Source organism: Pecten maximus, chromosome 2 (genome assembly GCF_902652985.1).
Source record: "Pecten maximus chromosome 2, xPecMax1.1, whole genome shotgun sequence".
Taxonomy (NCBI): Eukaryota; Metazoa; Mollusca; class Bivalvia; order Pectinida; family Pectinidae; genus Pecten; species Pecten maximus.
The window spans coordinates 54,170,031-54,197,538 of record NC_047016.1 but is presented as its reverse complement, the minus strand read 5'-3'; the positions used below and the strand labels follow the sequence as shown (position 1 = coordinate 54,197,538).

The 27,508-nt window shown below is 37.1% G+C and overlaps 4 protein-coding genes and 1 long non-coding RNA gene across 6 annotated transcripts; 3 read left to right on the top strand and 2 right to left on the bottom strand.

The window, feature by feature from the left end:
* Nucleotides 1-1,345: 1,345 nt before the first annotated feature.
* Nucleotides 1,346-7,311, top strand: LOC117322519. Of its 2 annotated transcripts, XM_033877484.1 has the most exons (4): nt 1,346-2,006; nt 4,852-5,016; nt 5,153-5,272; nt 7,055-7,311. In XM_033877484.1, the coding sequence occupies exons 1-3, from the start codon at nt 1,981-1,983 to the stop codon at nt 5,199-5,201; spliced, it is 240 nt and encodes a 79-aa protein (XP_033733375.1). In that variant the 5' UTR covers nt 1,346-1,980; the 3' UTR covers nt 5,202-5,272; nt 7,055-7,311. The 2 variants fall into 2 exon arrangements, with proteins under 2 accessions (XP_033733375.1, XP_033733374.1); XM_033877483.1 differs by lacking the exons at nt 4,852-5,016; nt 5,153-5,272; nt 7,055-7,311 and adding exons at nt 3,216-3,301; nt 3,495-3,758.
* On the top strand, nt 5,367-8,019 carry LOC117343950. The gene is made up of 9 exons (XM_033906521.1): nt 5,367-5,384; nt 5,587-5,856; nt 6,018-6,090; nt 6,302-6,430; nt 6,645-6,777; nt 6,980-7,062; nt 7,230-7,420; nt 7,610-7,706; nt 7,890-8,019. Exons 1-8 carry the CDS (start codon nt 5,367-5,369, stop codon nt 7,703-7,705), a joined length of 993 nt encoding a protein of 330 aa, XP_033762412.1. The 3' UTR covers nt 7,706; nt 7,890-8,019.
* Nucleotides 8,020-15,657: 7,638 nt separating this feature from the next.
* Nucleotides 15,658-19,769, top strand: LOC117322516 (toll-like receptor 4). Its single transcript, XM_033877477.1, has one exon. It carries the CDS (start codon nt 15,713-15,715, stop codon nt 18,314-18,316), a length of 2,604 nt encoding a protein of 867 aa, XP_033733368.1. The 5' UTR covers nt 15,658-15,712; the 3' UTR covers nt 18,317-19,769.
* Nucleotides 19,770-21,712: 1,943 nt separating this feature from the next.
* LOC117322520 lies at nt 21,713-22,613 on the bottom strand. The gene is made up of 3 exons (XR_004531561.1): nt 22,484-22,613; nt 21,881-22,398; nt 21,713-21,727 (listed from the first exon to the last, which is right to left on the bottom strand). It is a non-coding gene; the product is annotated as an uncharacterized LOC117322520 (long non-coding RNA).
* Nucleotides 22,614-22,661: 48 nt separating this feature from the next.
* On the bottom strand, nt 22,662-27,174 carry LOC117322518 (toll-like receptor 2). Its single transcript, XM_033877482.1, has 2 exons — nt 27,069-27,174; nt 22,662-26,567 (listed from the first exon to the last, which is right to left on the bottom strand). Exon 2 carries the CDS (start codon nt 26,565-26,567, stop codon nt 24,021-24,023), a length of 2,547 nt encoding a protein of 848 aa, XP_033733373.1. The 5' UTR covers nt 27,069-27,174; the 3' UTR covers nt 22,662-24,020.
* Nucleotides 27,175-27,508: the final 334 nt, after the last annotated feature.

Genomic DNA, 27,508 nt, shown 5'->3' with positions numbered 1-27,508 from the left:
TCCAGTGATCAGCGAAGAACAGAATCTTATTTGCTCGATACTGTTTCATGAACGTACAAACAGTCCTAAATGACTCAAAAACAGGGAAAGGGAAGCTAACCACATCCTAACCCATTGTTATGCGAGTTATGATCTCTCCAGTATTGAACTTCATTTAAGGAAATTATCAAGTGCAATTGAAACATAAAATCGCTTAAAAGAATTAAAAATATTAAATCTGATCTAAAAAAATCATTGTATGATAATAATAAAGTCAAAAAATAATGTTCGTCACATTATTGTGCCTTACGTAATTATATCAACTATTCCAATACGTTCATTGAGTAAGATATAATTACCTTTTTTCTGCGGTTCATCAAATAGCAGAAAAACGTTGTCTGTACGTTTCTGGTATTCATATTCTTATTAGGTAATGCATATGCATCAGTATAGGGGGCGCTCAAGTATGGCGAGCGTGCAGCACGTGTATCTGTCTAGGGTAGATTGGTCATTCTAGCCCCGGACACAGAGCTGCACATATTTATGTGAAACTTTGACACGTGCAACATCTACTATGGAGGCATCAAAAATTCAGAAGTTGTTGGCGAATTCGGAAAATTCAATGCTCAGTCGCATGGATGAGCTAATTAGTAACCGTATGGACGTTTTTCGTAGAAAGCATGGTGAAAATCAGAGGGGTCTTACGCAAGCTCAGATTGCTAAGATGGAAAATTTGATTACAACACTCACAAATTCAACAGAAAAGTGAACGAGGAACAGTACAAGCTAAATAGTCAGGTGGTAGAGAAGCTGGTAGAGGCCGAGAACATTCTGAAAGATGACGAACTACCAAGCGAAGCCAGTGTTGAAGAACAGGAAAAAATTTCCGAAGGACTGGAATTGTTACATGAAAGGAACAGATTAATTCAAATTGCAGATGATTCGGAATATGGTTGGAGAACTGCCAAAGAGTATACGAGTAAATCTGTCGCGAAAAGTCCAGAAGATCAGAAAGAAATTAACAGTGCTGAGAGCAGGGCTGCTCGTAAAGTTAAAAGTGAAGCTATGAAAAGGGCCGGGTACAGGAGGTTCACACCTTATAAATGGAGTCAACCCGACGGCACAGCTGCATCGAACGCACCCAGCCAGACAGGAAGCGGAACTTCAATCAGGAAGCCAGGCCTGTGTTTTCAGTGTGGCAAGCCAGGGCACTGGAGAGCAGATTGTCGTGCAGAGACGTTTGGTAGAACGACTTTGACAGAGAGAATTGACAAGATAAGTATAAATTGTGATACCCATTGTCTGGGAAGTACAGTACAAAGGCCGGACAGTACTGTCGGCCGGTTGAGAGCATCGGTAAGTAAGTGGGTCGGTACTTGGACACCTCGGCCCTTGCGCATGTCGGTCGGGGCCGAGGTGACTAGACAATTTCGGCCTCTGTAAAAATCGGCCCTACTCTATAATATACAGTGTACTGTATAAGTATCCATGTACGTATATATGTATTAAATATGTTAAAAAGGTTCATTTTACAGGGGAAAATGTTATTAAATATCAATTTTGAAATATGTTTTGCCTTTGTTTGATTTTTTATGAGACGTATAATGTCTTATGTTTATACGTTTCCGATATATTGTGTTATTCTTATTTTATCCTTAAGTGCTGTTTTAATTATTTATAATTTGAAATGACATCAATTCAAATGGTTAATCAATTAATTAATTAATATGAATTATCTTTATCCGGGCGGTTGGAGCTAAGGACGCAGGGGTTGTTGTTTTAATAGAGTACCTCTTATAAGAGTAGCTCAGTCAATTACCGCAAATCGATTAACCAATCAGTGAAAGGCACATGAGGTATATTAGTTAGTGAAAGTATAGAACAAATCACTTGATCATTTTCGATCAAATTATTATCTTTAATGATGTCTCGTCTGTGCCTCGCCTGTGCCAAGTCCGTTCGACCACGTCAGGAAGCCTTGCAGTGCCACGGTTGTAGAGGATGGCAGCATCGCATCTGCACTCCCGGTAAGTAGTACATTTACAATGATAAAGAAATATTGTTTCATATTAATGGTTAAGTCCGTATTAAATAAAAAATATAATCTTATATTTTCCTTTTGAAGTAATAAAACTATAACGGACATGACATTAAATGAAATCATGTTTCTTTATTATCTAATCATGATTATTGGTTTGCTTTTTTTTTATTTATTTTTTTGTTCATTTTCAAATTAGTTTACAATACATGTCATATACAAAATAAATAAAATGAACAAATAAACAAAATGAGTAACGACAATAGGGAAAAAACAAAAGGTCAGAGATGTTGTATATTTGTATTATTGTTTTAGATTTGTAGCCACTGTTGTAACCGTGTGTCCATATGTATTTTGTTTTTAATGTTACTTTTAGATATTACAATTTTATTCGTTTTTAATTGAAACTTAATATGATTTTTTAGACTGTTTATATTAAGTCCTAATTCCAGGCATTGGTATTTGTAAATATATTGTTTTGTTACGAGTAGTATCAGGTTATCTAGATTAAACTTAGTAAGTAAAAATATTAGTTTGTCTGCCAAAGATGAATTCCTGTTTATCAAATCTAAGACTCGGTTTTTTTTAGTGATAATAGTGTAATTGTTTCAGGATGACATTTACAAAATGTACATAAGTTATTTTTTTATTAAAGTATTCTATATGTCTTGAGCACCTTTTTTACATCTTAAAATTAATTTCAGGTTTATGGGTATATTGGGTAGTATAATATTTTTCTCTAAGTTTAAAGTTTGATGTTTTTTTTTCTGATAAATTGTTAAATGGCAGTTTTTATACTCTGATAGTTTAAAAAATTGATAGGAATGTTATGATGTTATGAATTAAGTATATACCTTTTTTTAACCATGCTTTAATGAAATTATTTTTTTTTATCTATTTTGATTTCACTATTATACCATATTGGATTTTCAAGAATGTTTGTTTTGTATATCTGTCCAAAATATATTCTTACAATATAAATGTTTTGATTCCTTCTTTAAATATTCAATTCCAAAATTTGCTAATTTCTGTTTATCTAATAATGATTCTAGAACAATATCCCAATTTCCTACTTTAATATATATACGTCTGGCCCAAGTTGCTTTAAGACAGAACCCTGTCCGTACAAAGTGTATTATATATATATGTAAATTTAAAGTATACGTGTTAATAAGTTTTATTTTGTGCTTATTTTCAGCAATCACACGGGAGATGTATCGCGCGACGTTACGTGGTGAGGAAGGTGCCATCATCGCATGGTGCTGTAGTGGATGCGACATTCCGGTAAGTTTAAGCAAGAACATTACATTGTAAAGTCATCACAATGCCACATAGGTATTTAAGAAACATGAAAAAGTTTTGTTAAGTAACGTCAATAAAAACTATACATCAATTTAAAAAATATCAGTCTCTGAAGAAAGTAAAAAATTCAATGGTACATTAATTGCATGGATATTCATTCTCATTTGTGTTACAGACGATTTCGCTTGACGAGTCCACCGATACTGCATTGGAATCGACGATGGTGTACGCCGAGGATACCCCACCTGTCCTGGAGCTATCCGCCGTGCCCGTAGCCCCTTTGCTGTGCCCTAGCGACACCCCTCCCCTACTCGAGGCGTCGGTGACTGTTGACTTGGTAAGTTGGAAAAGCATGTCCATCAAAATTATAACAAAATATCCCTGTGTAACCATTTTAAGCTCAACATTTTATCAAAGTCTATTATTATTATCATAACTATTACCATTATTGAAGAGAATTTTACAATTATAATTAATTTATATATGTTTACAATGTTCCCGACGGATATTTCTGTTATACAACTGTACAAATAGTTTCAAACGTAGTTAACAAGGAAGTGGACTAGTATAGGCTTTCAATGCTGTCATATACTTTACCAAAAGAAACGAAATAAAGAACAGAATTTTACAATTATAATTGAAATGTATATATGTATACAATGTTCCCGACGGATATTTCTGTTTTTACATAAAGTGCATAATTGAATATTATATATGTATTTTCTATATGAAAGAATACTGTTTACAGGAACTTTGACCTGTCGCCAGTCCGGATGAACTCGACGTTTGTTGTCCCCCCACCACCGGAGCAGTCGCTGAACGCCTCGTTTGACCTGACGGTACAGGATGACGATGATCCCGTCTGCATATCGGAGAGGTATGTATACTCACACACACACACCCTCACACACACACACACACACACACACACACACACACACACCCTCACAGACACACCCACACACACACACACACACACACATATATATATATATGTAGAAAGTATAACAAAACATTCAAAAATATAAAACAAATCTATGTAATTTCGCAGCTTATATTATAGTCCTTTATTATCCACTTAATCAACCTTTTCTTACAGTAATGAAGTATATACTGATTTACATTAATGTTGAGAAGTAACTAACTAAACTCCTTATTATTACAGATCTTTAGGTGATGCGCCCCTCACTGACACCGTCGTGGTAGACGAGGACACCACCTACGAGATTGTGGAGAGCGGGACCATCCGTCGCTGCCGGAAGCTGATCGCCACCGATGGCTATTCATACACGGTTAAGGTAATTAGAATGAATGGTAAATAATGATCGAGATGATATCTAATATGAACCAATATCATAGCATATCTAATATGAACCAATATCATAGCATATCTAATATGAACCAATATCATAGCATATCTAATATGAACCAATATCATAGCATATCTAATATGAACCAATATCATAGCATATCAATAATAAGTACGATTATGATGTTCTTAATATGCATTTCTAAATGTCTTTCTGTAACAGAGCTCCAACCCCACCACAACTCAGTGGAGATGCGCTGTCCGGAACCGATCGACATGGTGCCGCGCTTCCGTCAGCCAGAGAGGAACCACGTTCACGCCCGGATCAGCAGACCACATCCACCCTCCTGACCATTCCACAGCCATGCTTGTCCGTGTCAAGAAACAGGTAGTTAACTGACTGAATGTTTATCACATTTGTGAAGGAGATAATTGTCACATAGACAGTCTTGCCATTGAACGAGTAACGATATTATCAATATTGTGCATTGAATTTGAAATAATTGTTCTAATTATTGTTTCAGATCTGGGAAGATGCCAACGCTCAGCCGTTTACATCTGCGCAGACGATAGTGGAGGAGAAGCTGCAGGCCAACGTTGATGACGACGACTTCGACTTGCCGAAGCCCGCCAACCTGATCCGGTTCGCCAACCGATGTCGGCAGCACATTCGCCCCGCAGAGCCGGTTGACCTGGACTTTGAGGTATTTACTATATGAAGATAAAGGCCAAAATGGCATGGTAGAATATTACGACGTACATTTCTTAAAGTTGTTAAAGCCATGTAGAATATAACGACGTACATTTCTTAAAGTTGTTAAAGCCATGTAGAATATAACGACGTACATTTCTTAAAGTTGTTATAAAGCCATGTAGAATATAACGACGTACATTTCTTAAAGTTGTTAAAGCCACGTAAACTATTCTGTATTAACATTATTGTTATTTTGATTATCAGGTGAATCGCGAGTTCCTGGACTGCGATGACTTCATCGTTGGTGACGTCCGTGTCGGCAGCCACCGTCATCTGATGTTTGCCACACCTACCCAGCTTCGGCTTCTGCAGCAGGCGAGACGATGGTACTGTGACGGGACCTTCAAGATCCGCCGGGAGCCGTTCCAGCAGCTCTGGTCAATCCACGCCTTCCTGCAGCAGGACGGATGTACGAAGCAGGTCCCTCTGTGCTTCGTACTGATGTCACGTCGGACAGCTGAGGATTACGAAGCAGTAAGTAATGACAATATCTTTAAATTTATGACAGAAGATTGATACAGCATTTTCCCGAGAGTGTCACAAGGCTTGAAAGCGATAATTTGGAATTTCAGTTGCAATGCTAATAATTCTTTTTTATATGTATGTAGTATTCATTATATTATCTCATTTCACAGGTTCTGCGACACCTACTCACCTGTTTTGAATCCTCACCAGAGGTAGAAGGCTTCATGCTGGACTTCGAGGCTGGTACGTATATGAATTGATCGATATAATTACTTGATATAATCAACATGTACTACGACAACTTAAACACGCTTGCAAATAGAATAAAAGTGTTGCAATAGTAAAATATATAAAAGATCATATATACGCAAATGGTGCGATGAATATAAATGCTATTATTATTAGCTATTGTTATAAAATGTGATATCATGAAAACTTCTTTTTGCTATTTTAGGATGTTGGCGAGCCGTCCGGAGCGTGTTCCCGGGTGTGGACCTGAAGGGCTGCAGTTTTCACTGGGCCCAAGCTGTCCTCCGCAAGGTCGACAGTCTTGGACTTAGGGCCACCTTCAGGAAGCGTCAAGGTATTTACACATATAAGACGTTTAACGAAAACGTTATAAGTTACAATCAATCATCCAATATATTTGTTTATTATAGTGTCATATATATCACAATTACAAAATAATAAAATTACATAGTGTATAACAGTTATTTAAAACCATGCTTAAAATATATACTAGTAATATCTTATTACAATAAGCATTGTAAATATTGAACTTTATTTCCATTTTTCAGGTGTTGCGGAATACATCCGGAAGTTGATGGCGTTGCCGTTCCTCCCGTCGCCTCAGATTCACGACGCCTTTGTGAAGCTGAAGCGTCTGGCCAACACCCCAGAGCTGACTCAGCTGGTCGATTACCTCGACAGGTAAAACTTCTAAATATGTGTTTGTTGTGAATCAATCTTATTTATCAACAGTTTTTTCTAATCGTTGAAAGAATTTACCGATAAAAATGTCCTGAAGCATACGATTTCCTGACATTACACGTGTCATTCCATTTATACTCTTATTTTATAAGCAGTGTTCATACATTGAAACTCTTATGCATTGTTCCTTTGTACTTTTTAGATACTGGTTCAGGAGCGGTGTCTGGTCGACTGCGAACTGGTGCGTCCATCGACAGTCCGTCCGCACCAACAACGACGTAGAGGGTAAGTTGTACATATTAATGGGTGTCACAATACAGAAAGCAAAGCGATGCCTGATAGAACTATATTGTCATAATAAAAGTTCTTATTCATTAAAATAAGTCATATCTGATTATATATTTGTTAAATTGTTTTATGATCACATGATTAATCATTCATTTTGTTTATAGGTTGGCATCGCAGGATCAACACCAAGGCTCGCCGGGCGAACCTCCCGTTCTACATGCTCGTCCCATTGCTTCACCAGGAAGGCCGCCTGGTCACCCTCCAGATGAGGCTGGTAGCCGAGCAGGCCCTGCGTCGCCAGCAGACTACAGTGTACCGCCGGATCCAGGGGAAGATCCAGACGTTGTGGGACCAGGTATGTAAAACTTATTGAATTGAAATCAGAATCATTGTTATTCACTTAAGATAAGCATATACTTCCATAATATATAAAAGAATATATAAAAGGAAATGCGTACATTGTACATTTATTAGGCCTATCAATATGTTTTTTTTAAATGTAATTTTTTTTTAAATGTAATCACTTCTGTGTCTTTATTTCTAGTATGCTGAGCAGGAGATCTCGAGCTCGACCTTCCTGAAGACCGTCGGCAAGATCTACTGCCCAGCGACGGTCCGACCAACACCAGACGACGAATGAGGTAAGGATAGATATCAACGATATACATAAAACAATACTAAAGTTATACATATAAAACAATACTTAAGTTATACATATCGGTCAAAATACCGCCATGCGAATGTTTCCTCGTATAATGACATTAAATTGGAAATATACCATTATCATTTGACTGTTATTTTAATTTAATTCGTTTCCATTTCAGGAGTATACCAACATCTCCGCGCCGACCAGTTCACAGTCGAACAAGGCCATGCCACACCCAGGAGGCAGGTCACACACACACAAAAAAAAAAAAAAAAAACATTTTGGTTCTTGAAAGAGGAGGCCTCCACGTGGCAAGAACTGGTAACGGTATACATCGTTTAAATGCATGCATATACATGCGACGAAATGATATATACCGGCTGACATCCTCTTATAACTTATATGCAATAAATTGTTATGGCAGGGGAAGTAACCGCAATACAATATACATTTTAGTTCTTGCTAGTTACCTCCCCTATTAATAAAGCAGGAAATGATTTCAAAACAATAAAATTATAAAATATTACCTCCATTATTAATAACATTCATTACATGTTACAGTATAGCCCGTCACACTATTATATATTATAAATAGAGGCCGAGGTGTCCAGGCCGAGAAAGTATTGGGGCCGAGGTGTCTTAGGCCGAGGACGGTACGGGGCCGAGGTGTCTCTAATTCAGTGGGTCGAGATAGGGACCACGGACGAAATAGTGAAGGTAATTAAAGAAGGTTACAAGCTACCTTTTCACACTATTCCTAACCAGGCTGATTTAAAGAATAACAGATCAAGTCTAATGCATGCAGATTTTGTCGTAGAGGAAGTAATAAAGTTACCTGACAAAGGGTCAATAATTGAGGTAGTTGAGAAGCCAACAGTAGTCAATCCTTTGACGGTGAGTGTAAATAAAAACAAGCTGCGGTTAGTGCTCGACTGTCGGAACATTAATCCGCATTTATTTAAGTTCAAGTTTAAGTATGAAGATTCGGTTGTCGTAAGACAAGTATTCAAGCAGGGCGATTTTGTGTTTGGGTTTGACTTAAAGTCAGCATACCACCATATAGAGATATATCAAGATCATAGAGAACATTTGGGGTTTGCTTGGGAAATGGAAGGAAAACGCAGATTTTTTATTTTTAATGTATTGCCTTTCGGGATCTCAACTGCCGGCTACATTTTTACAAAAGTGTTGAGGCAAGTCACAAATTATTGGCGTTCAGAAGGGCATAAAATAATAATGTTTCTGGATGATGGGATGGGTGGAGGAGAAGGTGAAAACATTGCTAAGGTTTTTAGTCAGAAAGTACACAAAGATCTTATTGATTTGGGCTTCTTGATTGCCGAGGAGAAGTGTAGTTGGGAACCAGGCCATTTTTTACAATGGTTGGGTCTGGAATGGAACTTTGAGGAAGGTAAGGTCTCTGTCACAGAAAACAGAGTTAAGAAACTATGCGATGGAATAGTACAGGTATTGCATAGAGTGGAGAGAAACAATTGGATACCAGTCAAAGATGTTGCCTGTATAGCAGGGCAGATTATATCCACTGAAGGCCGCTGTAGGTAATGTGTGTCTATTGAAGACGAGAGAGATGTATAAATGTATAAACATGAAAGCGAGCTGGAATGCTCCTGTATTGGTAAACTCTCGCGCTATGGCAGAGCTGAAATATCGGAGAGATAATGTGACCAAATTGAACGGGTCTCAGATTGTGAAGGTGATACAAGATATGTATACAGTGTATTCTGATGCTTCAAGCCATGGTTATGGCGGGTATATTGTCGAAAATGATGATCACGAGCTGGTAGGCTCATGGACACAGTCAGAACATGGTAAGAGTTCCACTTGGCGAGAACTTGAGGCTGTCAATAGGATGTTACACAGTTGTGTAGAATGTTTGGAAGGGCAAAGAGTAAGGTGGTATACAGACAATAAAAATGTCGTGAGCATAGTAGAAAAGGGAAGTAACAATCTGAGCTACAGTCTACAGCCTTGGAGATAAATCAGGTTTGTGATGAAAGGGGGATAACTCTTTGTCCTATTTGGGTTCCCAGGGAACAGAACCAGACTGCCGATTTTTTGAGTAGATGTTCAGACAGCGAGGATTGGCAAGTAGAGCCACTCATATTCGCATGTTTGAACGACTGTTGGGGTGTTTACACTTGTGATAATTTTGCAAACCTTTATAATGCACACTGTAATAAATTCTATTCACGTTGGTGGTGCCCAGGAACATCAGGCGTAAATGCATTTTTATATGACTGGTCAAAAGAAATAAATTGGTGGTGTCCTCCACCTACACTGATCAATCAGGTTTTGGATAAAGCTGAAAAAGAACAAGCGTGTGGAACTTTAGTAGTTCCATATTGGAAAGGTGCACTTTTTTGGCCCAGGTTACACAATGGAAACGCATATAAATCATTCATTATAGATTCTAAACTAATGAGTACAAATGTATTGAGAAAAGGAAAGGGCAACAATGGTAAATTTGGGAAAAAGAACAGTAAATTTGGTGTATTGGTATTGAGAATTATGTTCTGAATGACAGCAATTGTTTTTCCAGGCCTAGGACTGAAGCAGTCTCTCACTGAGGAGGCATCGAGGGCCGGAATGAAGTCAGAGGAAATGCAGGGTCTTGCTGCTAGCATGGGCAAGCACTTGGTGCGGAGTAAAAGTGAAAATACTGTGAACAAATACTTCTCAGCATACAAAAGGTGGGAGAACTTTATCAAGTCTGAGGACAAATCTTTAGCAGCTCTTCCAGCAAAGCCTATCCAGGTCGCTTTATACATAACAAAGCTCACCGACGGGGGAGGATCTCCTTCTGTTGTACAATCTGCGATTTACGGTATCAAATGGGTACACAAGCTGAAAGGACAGAGTGACCCAATTGACAATAATTATGTGTGTAATCTTCTGGAGTCCTGTAAGAGACAAAATTCTAAACCTGTCGTAAAGAAAGATGTGGTAGATTCCAGTGTTATTGTGGATTTATGTCAGAAATACTGCGATTCTCAAGGCTGATTAATTTCGAGAGACTTGGCTATGATCGTCCTAAGTTTTGCAGGTTTTCTTCGTTTTATTGAGATCAGTAATATTAAATGTAATCAGCTTAACTTTTTTTATCAGGATATGTCGATTTTTCTAGCTAAAAGTAAAGCAGATCAATACAGACAAGGGAATGAAATTTTGATTGCTAGAGGTAATACAGAGGCCTGTCCAATTAAAATAGTTCAAGGATACATAGCTTTAGCAGATATTAATTTGGAAAGCGAAGACTTTCTGTTCAAACCAGCATATTCTTCCAAGGGGAAAACAGCTTTAATAAAGAAAAATAAACATTTGAGTTACACACGCACCAGAGAAAATATAGTCAACAGGCTGTGTGAAGTGTGCATGGGTTTAAACATAGGTTTACATTCTATGAGGACCAGTGGCGCTTCAATGGCAGCTAGGTCTGCTACTAATGACAGATGTTGGAAGAGGCATGGTCGATGGAAATCCGAGAGTGCTAAAGATGGTTATATAGCTGATTCTATTGAGAAGCGTTTGAGCGTTACCAAATCTCTAAATCTGTAATCTAATCCATGTACATCTTTATCCATTTTCTCCCGTTCTTTGTTGATCTAAACGTCCACAAGGCTGTATCCAAATACATTGTGTTGTGTTTTGTGTGTTGGGGGGGGGGGGGGGGGGATATGGTAACGTAGGAATAGGATAGACTTCCAATTTTTCTGCGGTTCATCGAATAGCAGAAAAATGTTGTCTGTACGTTTCTGGTATTCATATTCTTATTAGGTAATGCATATGCATCAGTTTAGGGGGCGCTCAAGTATGGAGAGCGTGCAGCATGTGTATCTGTCTAGGGTAGATTGGTCATTCTAGCCCTGGACACAGAGCTGCACAGATTTATGTGAAACTTTCTGTAAATATTTTTATAGATATAGAATGTTTTCATCTAGCCTCTAATCACATGGGATAAAGATGTTGGGATTTCAATATTTTGAAATACATAATTCATTAAGATAGGATCATATTCGACTGAGGATTTATATACAATATGGTATTTAATCGCCCAAGGTTTTCCAGAGTTTTTCCGTTAAGGAGTTTTTTATCTCTGGTTTTTAATCCGGGCTTACTCAGTCCAAGGGAGGTAATTTGATTTTGTACATGGCTCATGTAGACTGTGTTAACATTTTATCTGTATGTATCATTTCCATTGTATATATATACACGTACATAAAATGTATCATTCTGCTTTTCTTCAAATTTCACTTCAGCTCAAATAAACGTCCACAAGGCTGTATCCAAATACAGGTGTTGTGTTTTGTGTGTTGGGGGGGGGGGGGGGGGGTTAAAATATGGTAGGAATAGGATAGACTGCATTTTTATTCTCTTTAGAGTGAATGCCCTTTGGCCATGATCACTGATGTAAGGGTACCTATGCTTGCGTTTCGGTTCATTCACATTCACATTGACCTTGATTTTTATTCAAACTTTCTGTCGAATGCAGGCTCATTTTGTTTATCTTTGGTTTACACTTCCGCTTTGAAAGGTACGTTTTTTCTATTTATACGACGTTCATCAACCGCGGGTGAATATATTGTAGGTCCTAGTATATTTAAGGTATACTTGACCAAATTTAGGAAACTTGAAAGCGCTATGTGACATGTATAAACATTTGGTACCCTAAATACTACACAACATATAACCTCGACTAAATCACATTCAGCTGGAAGTAAGTCATACTCGATAGCGTTGTTGACATTTGTCAGACCGGGAAGTGCTTTTAGAAAACCTGCATTTACAGATTAGGACACAGATAAGATTCGTTTATTACTAACGTATGCATTTGTTAGGGTAGCAGCACCAGTAACATTCAGAGAAAGAAGTTTAAACAAAGTGATATTGTGTATTCAAAACCAGGTAAGGTATCCATCATATCTTGCTTCAAAGTATCATATCAAGTATTATTACTGCAATGTTACTGGGCACGCGAACATTTTGTCGTTATCTTTCAGTCCAACTCAAATAATTTTTATCATGATCAAGCATGCCTACTTCAATGTGATCGTAATCTACCTGTCCGACTAAAATATATTTCAGATGGCATGTTTTCATGGCAATGTCAATGTAAACAGATCTGTATTAATACCGGTATTACTTCATTTTATAGGTATGATATGTTGTCTTATTCCTTTGCTAGTATATATATTATCTTATACCATCAATCGTAAGTTAAGGCCAGTGTTTTAGTATCACTTGTTAAGCTACAGGACTTATTTGTGAACATACCTACACTTAATGGTTTTCAAATTTGTGCAAACGATATTAACCATCAAATGTATTATATTCAAACTTTCAAAACATTTGATTTACATTTGCAACACTATTATGTAAAGGGAAAACAATGTAGATAACAAAACTAAAGCACTTCGGATTTTGCATTTCCTGGGTGGTCGTGTTATCATTTAACTAACAATTTTTATCAAGCTTGTATTTTACCTGCGCTTCCTCGATGTGGAGTTTTGTTTGCTCTGATTTAATGTTTCATGGTTACATCCAAACGTGAAGTGATACAATATCAAAGTGTATCAAACACGAACTCTAACTATTCTGAGTTGTGTTTATTTCATCAGAAATATGTAAGAGAATGTTGAACATCACGCAAAACCTTCCATAATTAAATGTAAATCACGACCGGTCAAGACGATATCTAAGGATTTAAGTATAACTGGGTATATAAATGATTAATTACATTAAAGACAACGGTGGAAGTATAACTGGGAATATAAAATGAATTACATTAAAGACAACTTTTGAAGTAAAACAGGGTGTATAAAATGATTTATTAAATTACAGACAGCTGTGGAAGTATAACTGGGTATATTTATTGTTTTATTACATCAAAGACAACTGTGAAAGTATAACCGGGTAAACTATATGATTTATTACATTAAAGACAACTGTGGAAGAATGACTGGGTATATAGTATGCATCTATGGCCCTGGATGCAGGGTAATATAAAGGTTTGTTTACCCGAAGGTATCATATTTCCCGAGGGCTTGCCCGAGAGAAATATGAGAGCTGAGGGTAAACAAACCTTAATATTACACTGCATCCAGGGCCATACATTGTTTATTATACCGAAAATGAATCAGTAATGATGCTACTCAAAAATAAACTAAAGATATAAAATATCATTTTTATCACAAACCTCTGGAATCCCGGTCGTGAAGGCGTTATTGACAGTTTCTTTTAGAAACTCTTGTAAACAATTGGCGTGTACATTTGTTGATATTTCGTGTTCTGAGCAATCTTGTTTTGCAGAATTTTATCTATTTCTGCTTCTTCGACTGCACGAAAACGTTTTCGTTTCTGTTCGTCTGACATTTATAAATAACTGGAAGGGAGACAACTCGTCGTAGCAGAATACCGGGGTCGCCATGGGGGCACGTGGTCCAGGGAGATATATTTGTCTCCCCGCCTCAGGGAGATGATATGTATTGTCCCCCTCCCACGTGATGCGTTTCGGCTAATCACAGGCACTGTTAAAACATGAAGTATAATAATATGCTTTATTACATTAAAGACAACTGTGGAAGTATAACTGGGTATATAATATGATTTATTACATTAAAGACTGCTTTAGACGTATAACTGGGTGTATTGAATGATTTATTACATTAAAGACAACTTTAGACGTATAACTGGGTATATTATATGATTTATTACATTAAAGACAACTTTAGACATATAACTGGGTGTATTAAATGATTTATTACATTAAAAACAACTGTGGAAGTAAAACTGGGTATATAAAATATTTAATTACATTAAAGACTAATGTTGAAGAATAACCGGGTAAATAAAATGTTTAATTACATTAAAGACAGCTGTGGAAGTATAACTATCATTCATTACATTAAAGACAACTGTGGGAATTACTGTTTATAGTAAATATTTAATTACATTAAAGACACCTTTGGTAGCATAACTGGGTAGAGTAAATATTTAATTACATTAAAGACTACTGTGGAAGTACAACTGATTATATAATATGTTGGTAAACCTAGTGATTTAAACTAGATTGATGTTACGGGTGTCGCTGTGACCTAGATTGATATGACGGATGTCGCCGTGACCTAGATTTATTTGACGGATATCGCCGTGACCTAGATTTATATGACGAATATTGTCGACGAAAGAGAAGACGCTAACACTACTAGAACGTCTGATATTGTTTCTACATTTTTAAATGTAGGTTTTTCTGTTCACACGTTTCATCGATCATTAGTTAGGATTTGGATTCTATTATTATGTCATTATTCTCTGTTGTTTCTGGAACCATGACGTTGTGATATTTCTTATATATTACGTCAAAGAAATAAACCCAAAAACACCAACATGACAACAGAATATTGATTTACTAACTCAAAATAGAAATGGAGATCAAAATTTATATAAAATTGTTATGCTAACTCCAATTACCTTTACCAGGTCAAATGAGAAAAGGAAGAAAATCCATAATCAGTCAATTCATGTAATACAGTGACATATAGCCCGGTGGTCAGGATATATAACATGTAATAATGGTAGATAATACATATACCTGGATGTTCTTTGTATTTTTCAAATCATTATATTCATATGAAACTTATGGCGAAAGAATTGAACATCAAACAGAGCCTACTTCAGTCCTCTCCTTAACATAGAAATGTACATCCAACATGTTTGATATAGAGTTATTGGATAGAGATAATAATGTAGCGCATAGTAGGTCACACCTACACGTACTGCATATGTGTTTACTTTAAACCTTGATAATCTATAGAATATATATTTTACATCAATAAAGGAATAAATATCAATAAGGAAAAGTTGTTTTTGGAAATATTCTGTAAGTTTGTGTTCCTTCCCACAAACAGATATAGGGCAAATATTGCTTGTATTTACTGTAATAATTAGAATGTCTTTAAACTATATGTTCTACTTTCAGATACCATGGGTTTGAGAGTTAACCTTGTTCATCTCACCATCATCCACCTTGTCTGCTGTCGACCGTGTATTATATCAGATGAGCAGAGGACAGCAGATTGTACATATCGGAATTTAACCAAGATACCAAATCTATCCAACCTGACAGAGTATCTGGAACTTACGGGAAACAACTTCACAACTCTAACAAATTTGTCTTTTCATCATCTTCCTCTGTTGAAAACATTAAATCTAAGCAGGTGTCGTGTCAATCACATTGAAGGACAAGTGTTTGGAAATCTTGGACAACTGATGAATTTATCAATGAGTTACAACTTAATAAACATCTTACACAAAAGATTCGAACACTTACGCTTTCACAGGAACCCTTTACTGACACATCTGGATATATCCTACAACACCAGGGCGGTGTTAAAACAGATCGACAGCGTCTATCCGGACAAGGTGTTCGCATCGCTTGCGAGTGTTCAAGAACTTATCATAGATCTGCTACCTAATCCCGTATTCGGGCAAGGCTTTGAAAATATGACAAACATTGCATCATTGATCTTCAGGGATTGTGCTATAATGCATCTAAAGAATGACACATTCAAATATTTCCAGAACCTGACCAAATTAACATTCTTACAAATGTCCAACTGCCAGGTCCATATCGAACCGTGGGTGAAAGTAGAGACAGCCGTCCTTCAATATTTCCATTCACTTCAATATCTCGATCTCTCCGGAACTAGGATAACATTTCCCGTTGCCATGGATATTCTGTTTGGACTAACAGTAACAACTAATCAGAGTCATCCTGTAAGAAAAATGAAAGTTTTAAATCTGTATAACGTGAATCCTATAAAACTTCTATGGCTATATGATGTGAGTTATACAGTAAAACTAACTCAAACTCTCGCCAGGCACTTCAACAACCTATGTATTGAGGATGTCAATATTGGTAAAAATGGTATTGTAGAAGTAGAGGTTGATGCAATACAAAGCTTTATTGACAACTCTTGCTGGAGACGACTTGTAATGCGAGAAAACAATTTTCTTTTACCTTTTCCAAAAGTTATGTTCGCTATTGTGAGATTTCTTGAGCTTGCTGTCAATCTCAATGAAATAGACTATTCCTATATAGCTATTCAGTTCTCAGATGTTGAAAACAAATTTTCGACCGCTGTTAAAAATGTGGATGGTAATTTCAGGGAAGATTATAACTCTTATGCGGAAACAAAATGGCAAAATATCCGCAAGTTTTCGACCGTGAAAGAAGAACGATGTGTAATTCCAATCATGTCAAAACACTTGAGTCATCTCCGTCTATCCCATCTGTTGTTCCCATTTTCAATCCAATGTGACATCGACGTTTCGAAGTCCCCGATGTTTACTTATCTTGACCTTTCCTATACAACTATAGCAGACATGGACTTCAAAATCATCAATGCGAGCCTATCGCACCTGGACGTGTCTGGGATGAATTTTGCAACCACAGGCAGCAGACTGTTGGGAAATCTAGATCGTGTAAAGACACTTGTAATTCGTGACGCCAATCTCGATAGGGCGTTCAGTAACGGCAATTACATCTTCAGATATATAAAAGGCCTAGAAGAACTTGATATTTCCTCAAACCATCTGAATAGTTTGCAGGACGAAACACTTGAGGGCTTAGACAGTTTGCGGGAAATAAAATTGACCTTGAATTTCCTTAGCGGTTTTCCTCGCGGATTACTCAAAATGGCGAACTTGACCCACATTGATCTTAGATTTAACAAATTATTATTCCTCGATAAGGCTGCTCGTGATTGGTTGAATGAGAGGAGCAAGGAGACTGGTATTACTGTGTTAATGGACGGGAATCCTTTTACGTGCACGTGTGATACAATGGAGTTTGTTTCGTGGATTATAACAACAAAAGTTAATTTTCATTACGGACATCCACCAAACTACAACTGTACTTTAAAAGACGGTTCCATTGTTAATATAAAACATGTATACGATAACCTAGACGATTTCTTCGGTGATTGTAACGACCATTTGTTCTGGTTACAATTCTCTATATCAGCAATTAGTTTACTAGTTTTATCTCTCGTTTTAGCTGTTATTTGTCACACTTTCAGGTGGAGAATTTTATACTTCTTTTATAGGCACTGTAAAATCAAGCACGGCTTGGAAGATGCAACTTGCTATGACTTCGATCTCTTTGTTGCTTACACTGCGGCGGATTCTCCCTGGATTTGGCAACAGCTGAGGCCGAAACTAGAACTACAACAACATATACAACTTTGTCTGCACGAGCGCGATTTTGAAGTCGGGGAATCTATTTCTCAGAACATTGTGAACTGTTTACAGAAGAGCAAGAAGATATTATTCGTGATCTCGGAAGAGTATATAGCTGCTAGATGGTGCGACTTCGAACTTGAAATGGCAAATATGGAACGAGTACAGCGAGGGTGTACAAACTCTATCATCGTGGCCATTAAAGGAGAAATACCAGTCGACGATATGCCTCGTCCGATTAGGACAATCTGGCAACATGTCGCATGTATCATATATCCGCTTGATGAGTCAGATAGGAATGCTTTCGAACTGTTCTGGTGTCGATTACATCACAGCATTACTTCTTAAAGTATCTTTTTAACGGCTGCTACAAAAATAAAACAGTTTATAATAGGATGGATTGTGAGACAATCATGCCAGTGGTGGATAGAAGAGACAGTCAGCTCAGTTGTGGATGGACAGTAAGACAACCAGCTCAATGCTGGGCGGTAAGTGAGACATACAACTCAGATTTGGATGGGAAGTGGGGAATCCAGCTCAGTGGTTGAAGAGTATAGAGACAACTAGCTCAGTGGTTGATAGGTAGTGAGACGTCCAGCTCAGCGTCGGATAGGTAGAGAGACAACCAGCTCAGTGGTGGGTGGGTACAGAGACTATCAGCTTAATGGTGGATGAGTAGAGAGACGACCAGCTCTGTGGTGGATGGGTAGAGAGACGACCAGCTCAGTGGTGGATGGGTAGAGAGACAACCAGCTCAGTTGTGGATGGTTAGAGAGACAATCAACTCAGTGGTGGATGAATAGAGAGACGACCAGCTCAGTGGTTGATGGTTAGAGAGACAAGGAGACATAGGAGCGTGGGTAGTGAGACAACCAGGTCAAGGATGGGTGGGTAAAGTATCTTTTCAATTGCTGTTAGAATAATTTCAGTTTATAGTAGGATGGATAGTGATGCATTCATGTCTGTGAAGGATGAGTAGAGACAGCAAGCTCAGTTGTGGACGAATAGTAAGACAACCACCTCAGTTGTTGATGGATAGTAAGACAACCAGCTCAGTTGTGAATGGATAATAAGACAACCAGCTCGGTGTTGAACGGTTAGTGAGACATCCAGCTCAGTGGCGGATTGATTGAGAGACAATCAGCTCAGTATTTGGTAGGTTGGGAGACAACCAGCTCAGTGGTGGTGAGTAGAGAGACAACCAGCTCAGTGGTGGATGAGTAGAGAGACAAACAGCTCAGCGTTTGATGGGTAGAGAGACGACCAGTTCAGCGGTGGATGGGTAGAGAGACAACCAGTTCAGTGTTTGCTGAGTAGAGAAACGATTAGCTCAGTGGTGGATGTGTAGAGAGACGACCGACTAGCTCAGTGGTGGTTGGGTAGAAACGACCAGCTCAGTGGTGGATGGGTATTGAGACAAGACAGAACTGATATTCCCGCAAGTATCAACACAATTAAATTCTCCAGTTAAGTTAAAGCTGTGAGACATTTAGATAACTCTCTATCGTGGATAAATAGGTTAACGATACCGCAATGTCCTGTTATCACCAAATCAGAAGCATTGTGGGTCTATGGCAGTTCATTCTGTTACTTCTCGATATGACTGTGATAATGCTGTGCTCTTTAGTGAAGCTGATACAATGAGTAGCCGCCTACAGATGGCCTAGAACATTACTACCTGACCGGGAGGTACACATTCTTGTCAAATACAAGAGAGAGGTTAACACTCATCTGTTACTTTTACAGTCTCTTGCAGGCATCTAGACTGACAACCTGTCCCAAGTATTTGTTAGAATTTCTCCGCTAATATTCACAGCTCTAAAAATCACAGAAAATATCAGTTTACTTATCCTTCAGAGCTCTATTAAAATTGCAAATGTTGTACAGATTTCAAATATATATACTTTATTAGAGGTTATATGTAAGGTTAACTGGCAATGTTTACATATCTAAAGCATGTGCCATATTTTTCAGAATTTGGCATTTTTACTGTACACTGCTACCTTATAAGGGCTGAAAAATGTTATTTTTTGGAAATTGTGCTTAATTATGCTTGATTAAGCTTCATTTTAGTTCATTATGGCTCAAAAATGCATAAAAACAATTTGAAACTTGTTTATTATCTGGCTTGTCATATTAGAGGAATCAAGGGAGGTAACTCGCATATTTACCCATTTTAAGGGTGGGTTAATTAAGCATAATGTTAATGAGTCAGTGTCAATTGAAAAGATATTCTATGTTTTATAACAAACCCAAAATAACTTATTGGGTATCTAACAAACCATATAGACTGAATTCTGGTTGTTTTACCTGATTTATTACCCCGTATCCATGGAAACTATTACAGTAAGTGTTATTTTTTGAAATATTTGGTGAAACCATTATTTTCAATTTATTTATACATTGGTAAGCATGTAATTTCAATTGATGGAGTGTACGGTTGATACAATATTGTCAATTATTGTCACTTCCTTCGGTAAAGCAGAAAAAATAGCATTTTCCGCATAAAATGGGATCAGCGGACACTTTCATATGATCATTGGTACATATCTGAATTACCGGGGTGGAAACAGATGACTGTGATGTCATAGGCATGACATTTTGAAATCTTGGATGTCATGTCATGATTTATCAGTTAGAATATTGCATGTGTTGCTAAGCTGAGGTTTGGAAAGGAATTTGGTTATTTATTATGACACCATTGAATATTTATGACGTCATAGATACCATCTGATGACGTCATAGTTACTGATGACGTCATGGTAACTATGACGTCATATTACAAGGCTAAATTTGATAGTTGTATAGTATTTTTTGCTTGATTACATGCACAGAGACTCAAAGTACCACATTCAACTCAAAACACAACTTTATTCAAGAGATATACAGAATTATGGGAGTTTTCATCTTTAAAATTACCTCCCCTTATTACTGGATTGGGAGAAAAAGTTGTCAAAATACACCTCTCAGGGAAATCAGCAATACTCGGTGACTATTAAAGATACACAGTAACCCGATATGTCATTTTGTTCGTCGGAACATATTCTAGACATTCATGGGGTTTTTAGTAAAATTAGAATTAACAAAAGTGATGTATAAGGTAGCACACCACAGTAAGACAGCCTGGCCATGGGCAATTTTTTTGTTAAGCAAATAACTCCTGTATTATGATATGTATAAAAAATGAAAAAATAAATGTACACTATATTTGGTATATCCAGTATGAAGTAGTACATACAGGCTTCACATTTATTAAAACAAAAATCAATAAATTGGTTCCGGATTTTAAATATCCGGATTTTCCGATTCTAATACTACATGTATCATTATGATATTCTATAGCGAGGTTGACAGTTTAGCAAACGTCCTGTACATATCATCATTTAATTACTCGAGTCATTATACAAAGTGTACATTTCTGTATATCATTAAGTTCTGTACATTGTTTATCATTTGAAATTAAAGATAATCTCTATGAATAAGATATTATTAAATATATTGAACAATGATTACGTAGTTGTTCAGTAATTTACCTGTATTTGCTAAGTAAGTGAGATGAAGGTGATCAAAAGATTACATTACGTTAGGTGTAGTCCAATACGTTACCTATAGCCGACCAACAAGTTACCTGTAACTGTCCAAAACGTTACCTGTAGTCGTACAATACGTTACCTGCATCGTCCTATAATTTAGCTGTAACTGTCAAATGCGGTACATGTACCCGTCCTATAAGTTACCTGTAGCCGTCAAACAAGTCACCTGTATCTGTCCAATAAGTTACCTGTAGCCGTCCAATTAGTTACCTGCAGTCGTCGAATAAGTCAACTGTATCTGTCCAATAAGTCACCTGTAGCCGTCGAATAAGTTACCTGTATCTGTCCAAAAGTCACCTCTAGCGGTCCAATATGGCACCTGTAGCCGTCCAATAAGTTAACTGTTAACGTCCAATAAGTCCCCTATAGCCGTCGTGTAACAGAGCGCATGATCAATTAAATTTAAATCACTGCCTCTTCTAGGGACGAACCCGGGACCTCTGGTTTGCTATTCTTACGCTCAACCGATCGAGCTAAAGAGAAGATATCTCTAGCCGATCGGTATATTGCGGCTAGTATCTACCAGGGTTACAGTCGAATAAGTCACCTATAGCCGTCCAATAAGGTACCTGTAGCCGTCCAATAGATTACCTGTAGCCGTCCAATAAGTCACCTGTAGCCGTCCAATAAGTTACATGTTGCTGTCAAATAAGCCTCTTGTAGTCGCTCAATACTTAGAAATAGCTGTCAATCAATATAAGTTGCCTATATCTAAGTTACCTGTAACTGTCTGATAGGCTGAATGCAACTACCCAAGAAGGTACATGTAGCCGCCCTAAATGTTACGTATGGCCGACAAATAGGTTACCTGTAATATCTTTGTGTAAAGATATAAACCTTTTTAAGGCTTATATAGGCTTTGCCTGATGCCTAATCCTTGTGCTTTGTTGCAATAAAATTTGTTGAAATTAGAATTATAAACCTTTTTGTAATGTATTTCAATGAGTCACCTGTAGTGCTTAAATAATCTTCATATGGATGGCTAATTCGCGAAAACTTAAACGTATTGGACTTCTGCACGTATATTATTGGTCCTCTACATACAATGCACGAAGAAATAATTTCAACCGTAACACAAATATGAACACACAATCGACAAATATATGTATATACAAATTTATTAACAGCAACCAAGAATAGAAAAATTGAATTTGCACAAGAATATCGTGTATATATATAATACATATATATTTATTCACCACAGTACAACTACGACTGGAAATCCCTACTTTCGGAACAACAAGACATGGCGCATATGATACATTGTGCTAATTATCATATATTTTACACAGTTACACAAATGACGAAGGAAGAAAACTTTTTAATCGTGTCCTGACGGGGCCTCGAATTCTATCAGATGACAGTAATGACTCGATCCCAATGTATATAGAAATATGAGTGCGAATTGTACACATATTATAAATGCTCATCACGAAACTCAGACAGGTAATGCAAGTCTTCTTCTTCGGATCAAGAACACAAAGTGCATATGATACATCGTGGTAATGATTAGATATATAGCATAGTAACATAAATAAGGAAGACAGACAAGTTCATGACTCATATTTGTCCCATTCGACAACTCCCTTTGCACCAAACACAAAATTTGAATCTCTTAAAACTTGTTTACGTGAAATATAAATTACATTCGTATAATAATTATGAAGCAAATTCCGCGTTCACAGACCGATTTCCTGCAAAATTACTTATTTCCATCAAGATAGGATCACTGAAAAAATACTTTGAAGTAGCTCTAATCCCAATATACTTCATATCGTAATAAAGAAATAGAGAAAAAAAAAACACAGAATAAAAAAAATAAATAAATAAAAAAAACACTTTCTTCGGAATATTTTCCCAAAGTATATCACTCAAAATTGTATTCATTTTACCAGTAGGGCCTGTTCCTCAAACTGGTGTCGGTGTTAAGAACATCTACATTATAATTGTAAGACAACACTAATTCGAATGGCATTACACCCTCCGTCAGTTTAGTGACATACAAGTGTCATACAAAAGATACAGTTTTCAGATCACAAATCAATGCATCAATGATAAAGTTCTCGTATTATTCATTTTAACAACAGAAAGAGCTGGAACAACCATTCATTACCAATAAGATATGTACATGCATGGTTTATAAAATGTATATACCGTAAAAGAATCTTCAATTTCTTCAAGGAATTCTCAAGCAAATGAAGGTTGTATCAGGTTGTAGGTAGTATACAAATATGCAGAGAGATACAATCCAGGAAGCCTTATCCCTGTGTAACATAACAGCAAAATCTGTCAGTATCCAGTATACGAAACATAGTCATACATATAAATTTAATGTAAGAGTCTTTGACGTATTAAAAACAGCAAAACAAAAACAAAACAAAAACAAAAAATAGAGATGTATCGGGATATCGGTATTATACAGAAAGATACAATAAATAAACATAGTCATATATATTAATTTAATGTAAGAGTGTTTGGCGTATCTCATACCAGAAACCCTCTTCGTCGTTTTCCTCCTCTGGGTAAGTGATGGATTTACAGTGTTTGTATGCGTGTGTAATGAATTCGGGAGCACATCGGGGGTCTATATCTTTAAATATCATTACCAGACAATCATTATTCCTCCTTTCCATACGTTCCCTGAGGCATATATCCAACACAAATTCACACCATTTAGTGTCAATAAAATCTTTAGTCAGCACCAGCATGAATTTCTCACTGTCTAGAAGAAACTTGGTAAGCCGTTTAATTTCGTTCTCACCAGCTATGATGTCTCTTTCCTGGACGCAACACCGAATGCCGTCTTCTTTTTCAAGCTGTTCAAGTTTTGGTAGAAAGGAATTATGACTCCAGCAATCTTCCTCGGAATTTGTTATAAAGAATTTATATGTGTAATGTCTCATATCAGTAACAGCTGCTGGTTTCCTTGTTAACTTCCTCCAGAAGAAATACTGAATTTTCCATCTAAATTTGAAAGCAAATGACGATGCCACAAGTAACAGCAACAAAATACTTATCCCGGAAATTGCGAACACAATCCAGAAAGACTCTTTATTACAGTTGCCTAAATACGACGGATAGTTGTGATTGACGTGACAAAGCATAACAGCCGAACCATTCGGTAGAGTACAAGTGTAGTTGTTGTGGTGATCAAGCATCACATTAGTGTCACAAATCCAGGAAACGAAATCAAGTGTGTCACAAGTACAGGCAAATGGATTTCCATTCATTAAAATCCTGATGTTCTGTTCGGGCCGAGAATTCATCCTATCCAACCATGTTCGTTCCTTCTCCCTGAGGTATGTTAGCTGGTTGTGCCTAAGGTCTATGTCCGTGAGGTTTTTCAAACTGTACAAACCCTCGGGAAAATCACTGAAAAAGTTCCACGATAAGATGATATTGTTAACCCCCTCCAGGCCCTGAACACTTTCCTCGTCCAATGTAGATAAATGGTTCAATGACATATCGACTTCGTCTACGTGTTTGATGTCTTTGAAGACGTAATTCTTGTTACTGAAGGCACGGTCTAAGTTTGCATTCTGAATAACTAGTCGATGAACCCATTTCAGATTTCCTAGAAGTATCCTTCCTGATGTTCCAAAATCCATACCGGAAACGTTCATGTACTCAACACGTACTCCTTTAATACGAAAGTCCTCATTAAATATCGTTGTTTCTGAAATATCTAGCAATTTCAAAACAGGACAAGTAGACAAATCTAGATCACAATCAAGACCAAAAGGGAAAAGAAGATGGGTCAGTCGTATATACCGCATATGTCGTCCAACTTTGAAAGGCATCACGCACCGAAATGACGACTGTTTTTTCTGGGTTTGTAGACTATTCCTGCCTGTGTTTTGATTCATTGAAAACTTAATAGCTACGTATGAAAAATCTAGTTCTTCTAGGTTTATGCTCTTTGCAATAAACTGTGAGACGCTTAGTGCAAAGCGAGGGAAGGTGAACATAAAGTTGTTCTCTGATATAGTTACACGTCTCAAGCAACTAAAATCGTCAAAAAATTCTAACGTGCCGACTTCTATTTCAACGATCCCGTTATTGCCTACATTAATATCCTCCACACATAACTGTCTGTAGTATTTGGTCATCTCTGTTGTCACCTTTACTGCATAATCGACGTCATACATCCATAATAATAGAAAGGGGTTGACATTATATAGATTCAAGACTTTCATTTTTCTGACAGGATTAGTGTTGTTTGTGTTTACTGTGAGGCCATACAGGATTTCCATGGCAACCGGCAACGTTATATAGGAATTGGACAGGTCGAGGTATTCGAGAGAAGAGAAATACTGTAAGAAAGCTTTTTCTATTTTCACAAAGTGTCTGACATGCACCTGGCAATTCGACATATCTAAATATGTCAGCGACTCGAGGTTCCGGAAAGTTTTAAATGTATCATTAGAAAGGTGCATCAATATACAGTCCTTGAAAACAAGTTTGTTTAGATTTGTCATATTACTGAAGCCCGTTCCAAATATAGGATTCGGTAAAAGGTCGACATGAAGCTCCCGAACAGATGACAATGACGCGAACACAGCGTCTGGGTACAAAGCTTCTTCGTATAAAGGCAACTTAGTATTGAAGGATATATCCACATATTCCAACATTGAATTACGAGTAAATCTGATCTCACCGAATTGTTTCTGCAAAATGTTAATTCTGTTGTGCCCAATCGACAGATTGTGGAGTGACGAAAGTCCAGAAAATGTGTCTTTAGCGATGGATTTGATTTTATTCCAGTTCATATTCAAAAACTTCAGATTTGTGAGATTTTGAAATGATGCTTCGTCCAGATGTGATATATCATTTCCTGATAAATCCAAGTTTTCGGTGAAATTAGATAGCACTGGAATGTGATGGTAACCACGGTTCGAACAATCCGCTGTTTTCTGGTCAAATGAAACCTCACAAGTGTTACAAGAGGAAAGGGAGATAACCAATAGGACACTTAACAAAACGAGCTGGTGATGCCGGGTATCCATCTGTAACAAACAAAATCAGATATTATGTATACTGTTACTCAAATTTCCTGAAGATAGAGTGGAAGATATTATTCAAGATAATTGATGAATACCGTTATTCAATTTTCTTATTGATAATATTTAATATAAACCTTGCAAACGTTTTACGTCAATGACGAGAACGTGTGTTAAACCGTAAAAAGACTGATGTAGTTATGCCTCGGGATTGTCTCGTCCGATTTCCTACGACAATCACCGATTAGTCAATTCGTAAAAAAAATATTGACCTTAGTAAAGAATATCAGTTTAAAGACAGAACATTGACTAAAACATCAAAGAAAGACGATGGCGGGGTTTGTTACTCAGAACAGACGTGAAGTTCTTGATAATAAAAAAAAATGTGAATGGAAACATTTCCGACAGATGAAGCCATTTACCAAAATCCATATATTATTATATACAGTCATACAGCCATCTTTATCATCATGAAATAAGCCCCAGTACTGGTAATAGATTATTTACCTGCACGCCAGATACAGAGAATCAAAACACGCGTAGTTCCAACAATATCTCTGCTCAATTGTGCCCTGCGAGTTACATATTATACTAACACGTCAGTGTGTTTGGCCACCGCTCAAACTATCTATGAATAACAATGGGTTTCACCGATATCCTAGCATGGGTTTTATCAGAGGGGAACTCCCACTGGAATAACCAACAAGCGTTAAGCTATAATTTATCTTAATGAAACCCTTACAGGCACAAGATTAGTATACATATTGTCGGGTTGGCGAATAAGAAATCTAGTGGCGAATTCTAAAAGATTGTCTTACCCTTACCGTGGTATTTTATATAACCACACGATAAGTTATAACAATGTAGACCAAGGCTACAGCGGGACAATTGCGATGTTTTATAAATAGATTGATTCACTGATGGAATTACACAATTATACTAACAGA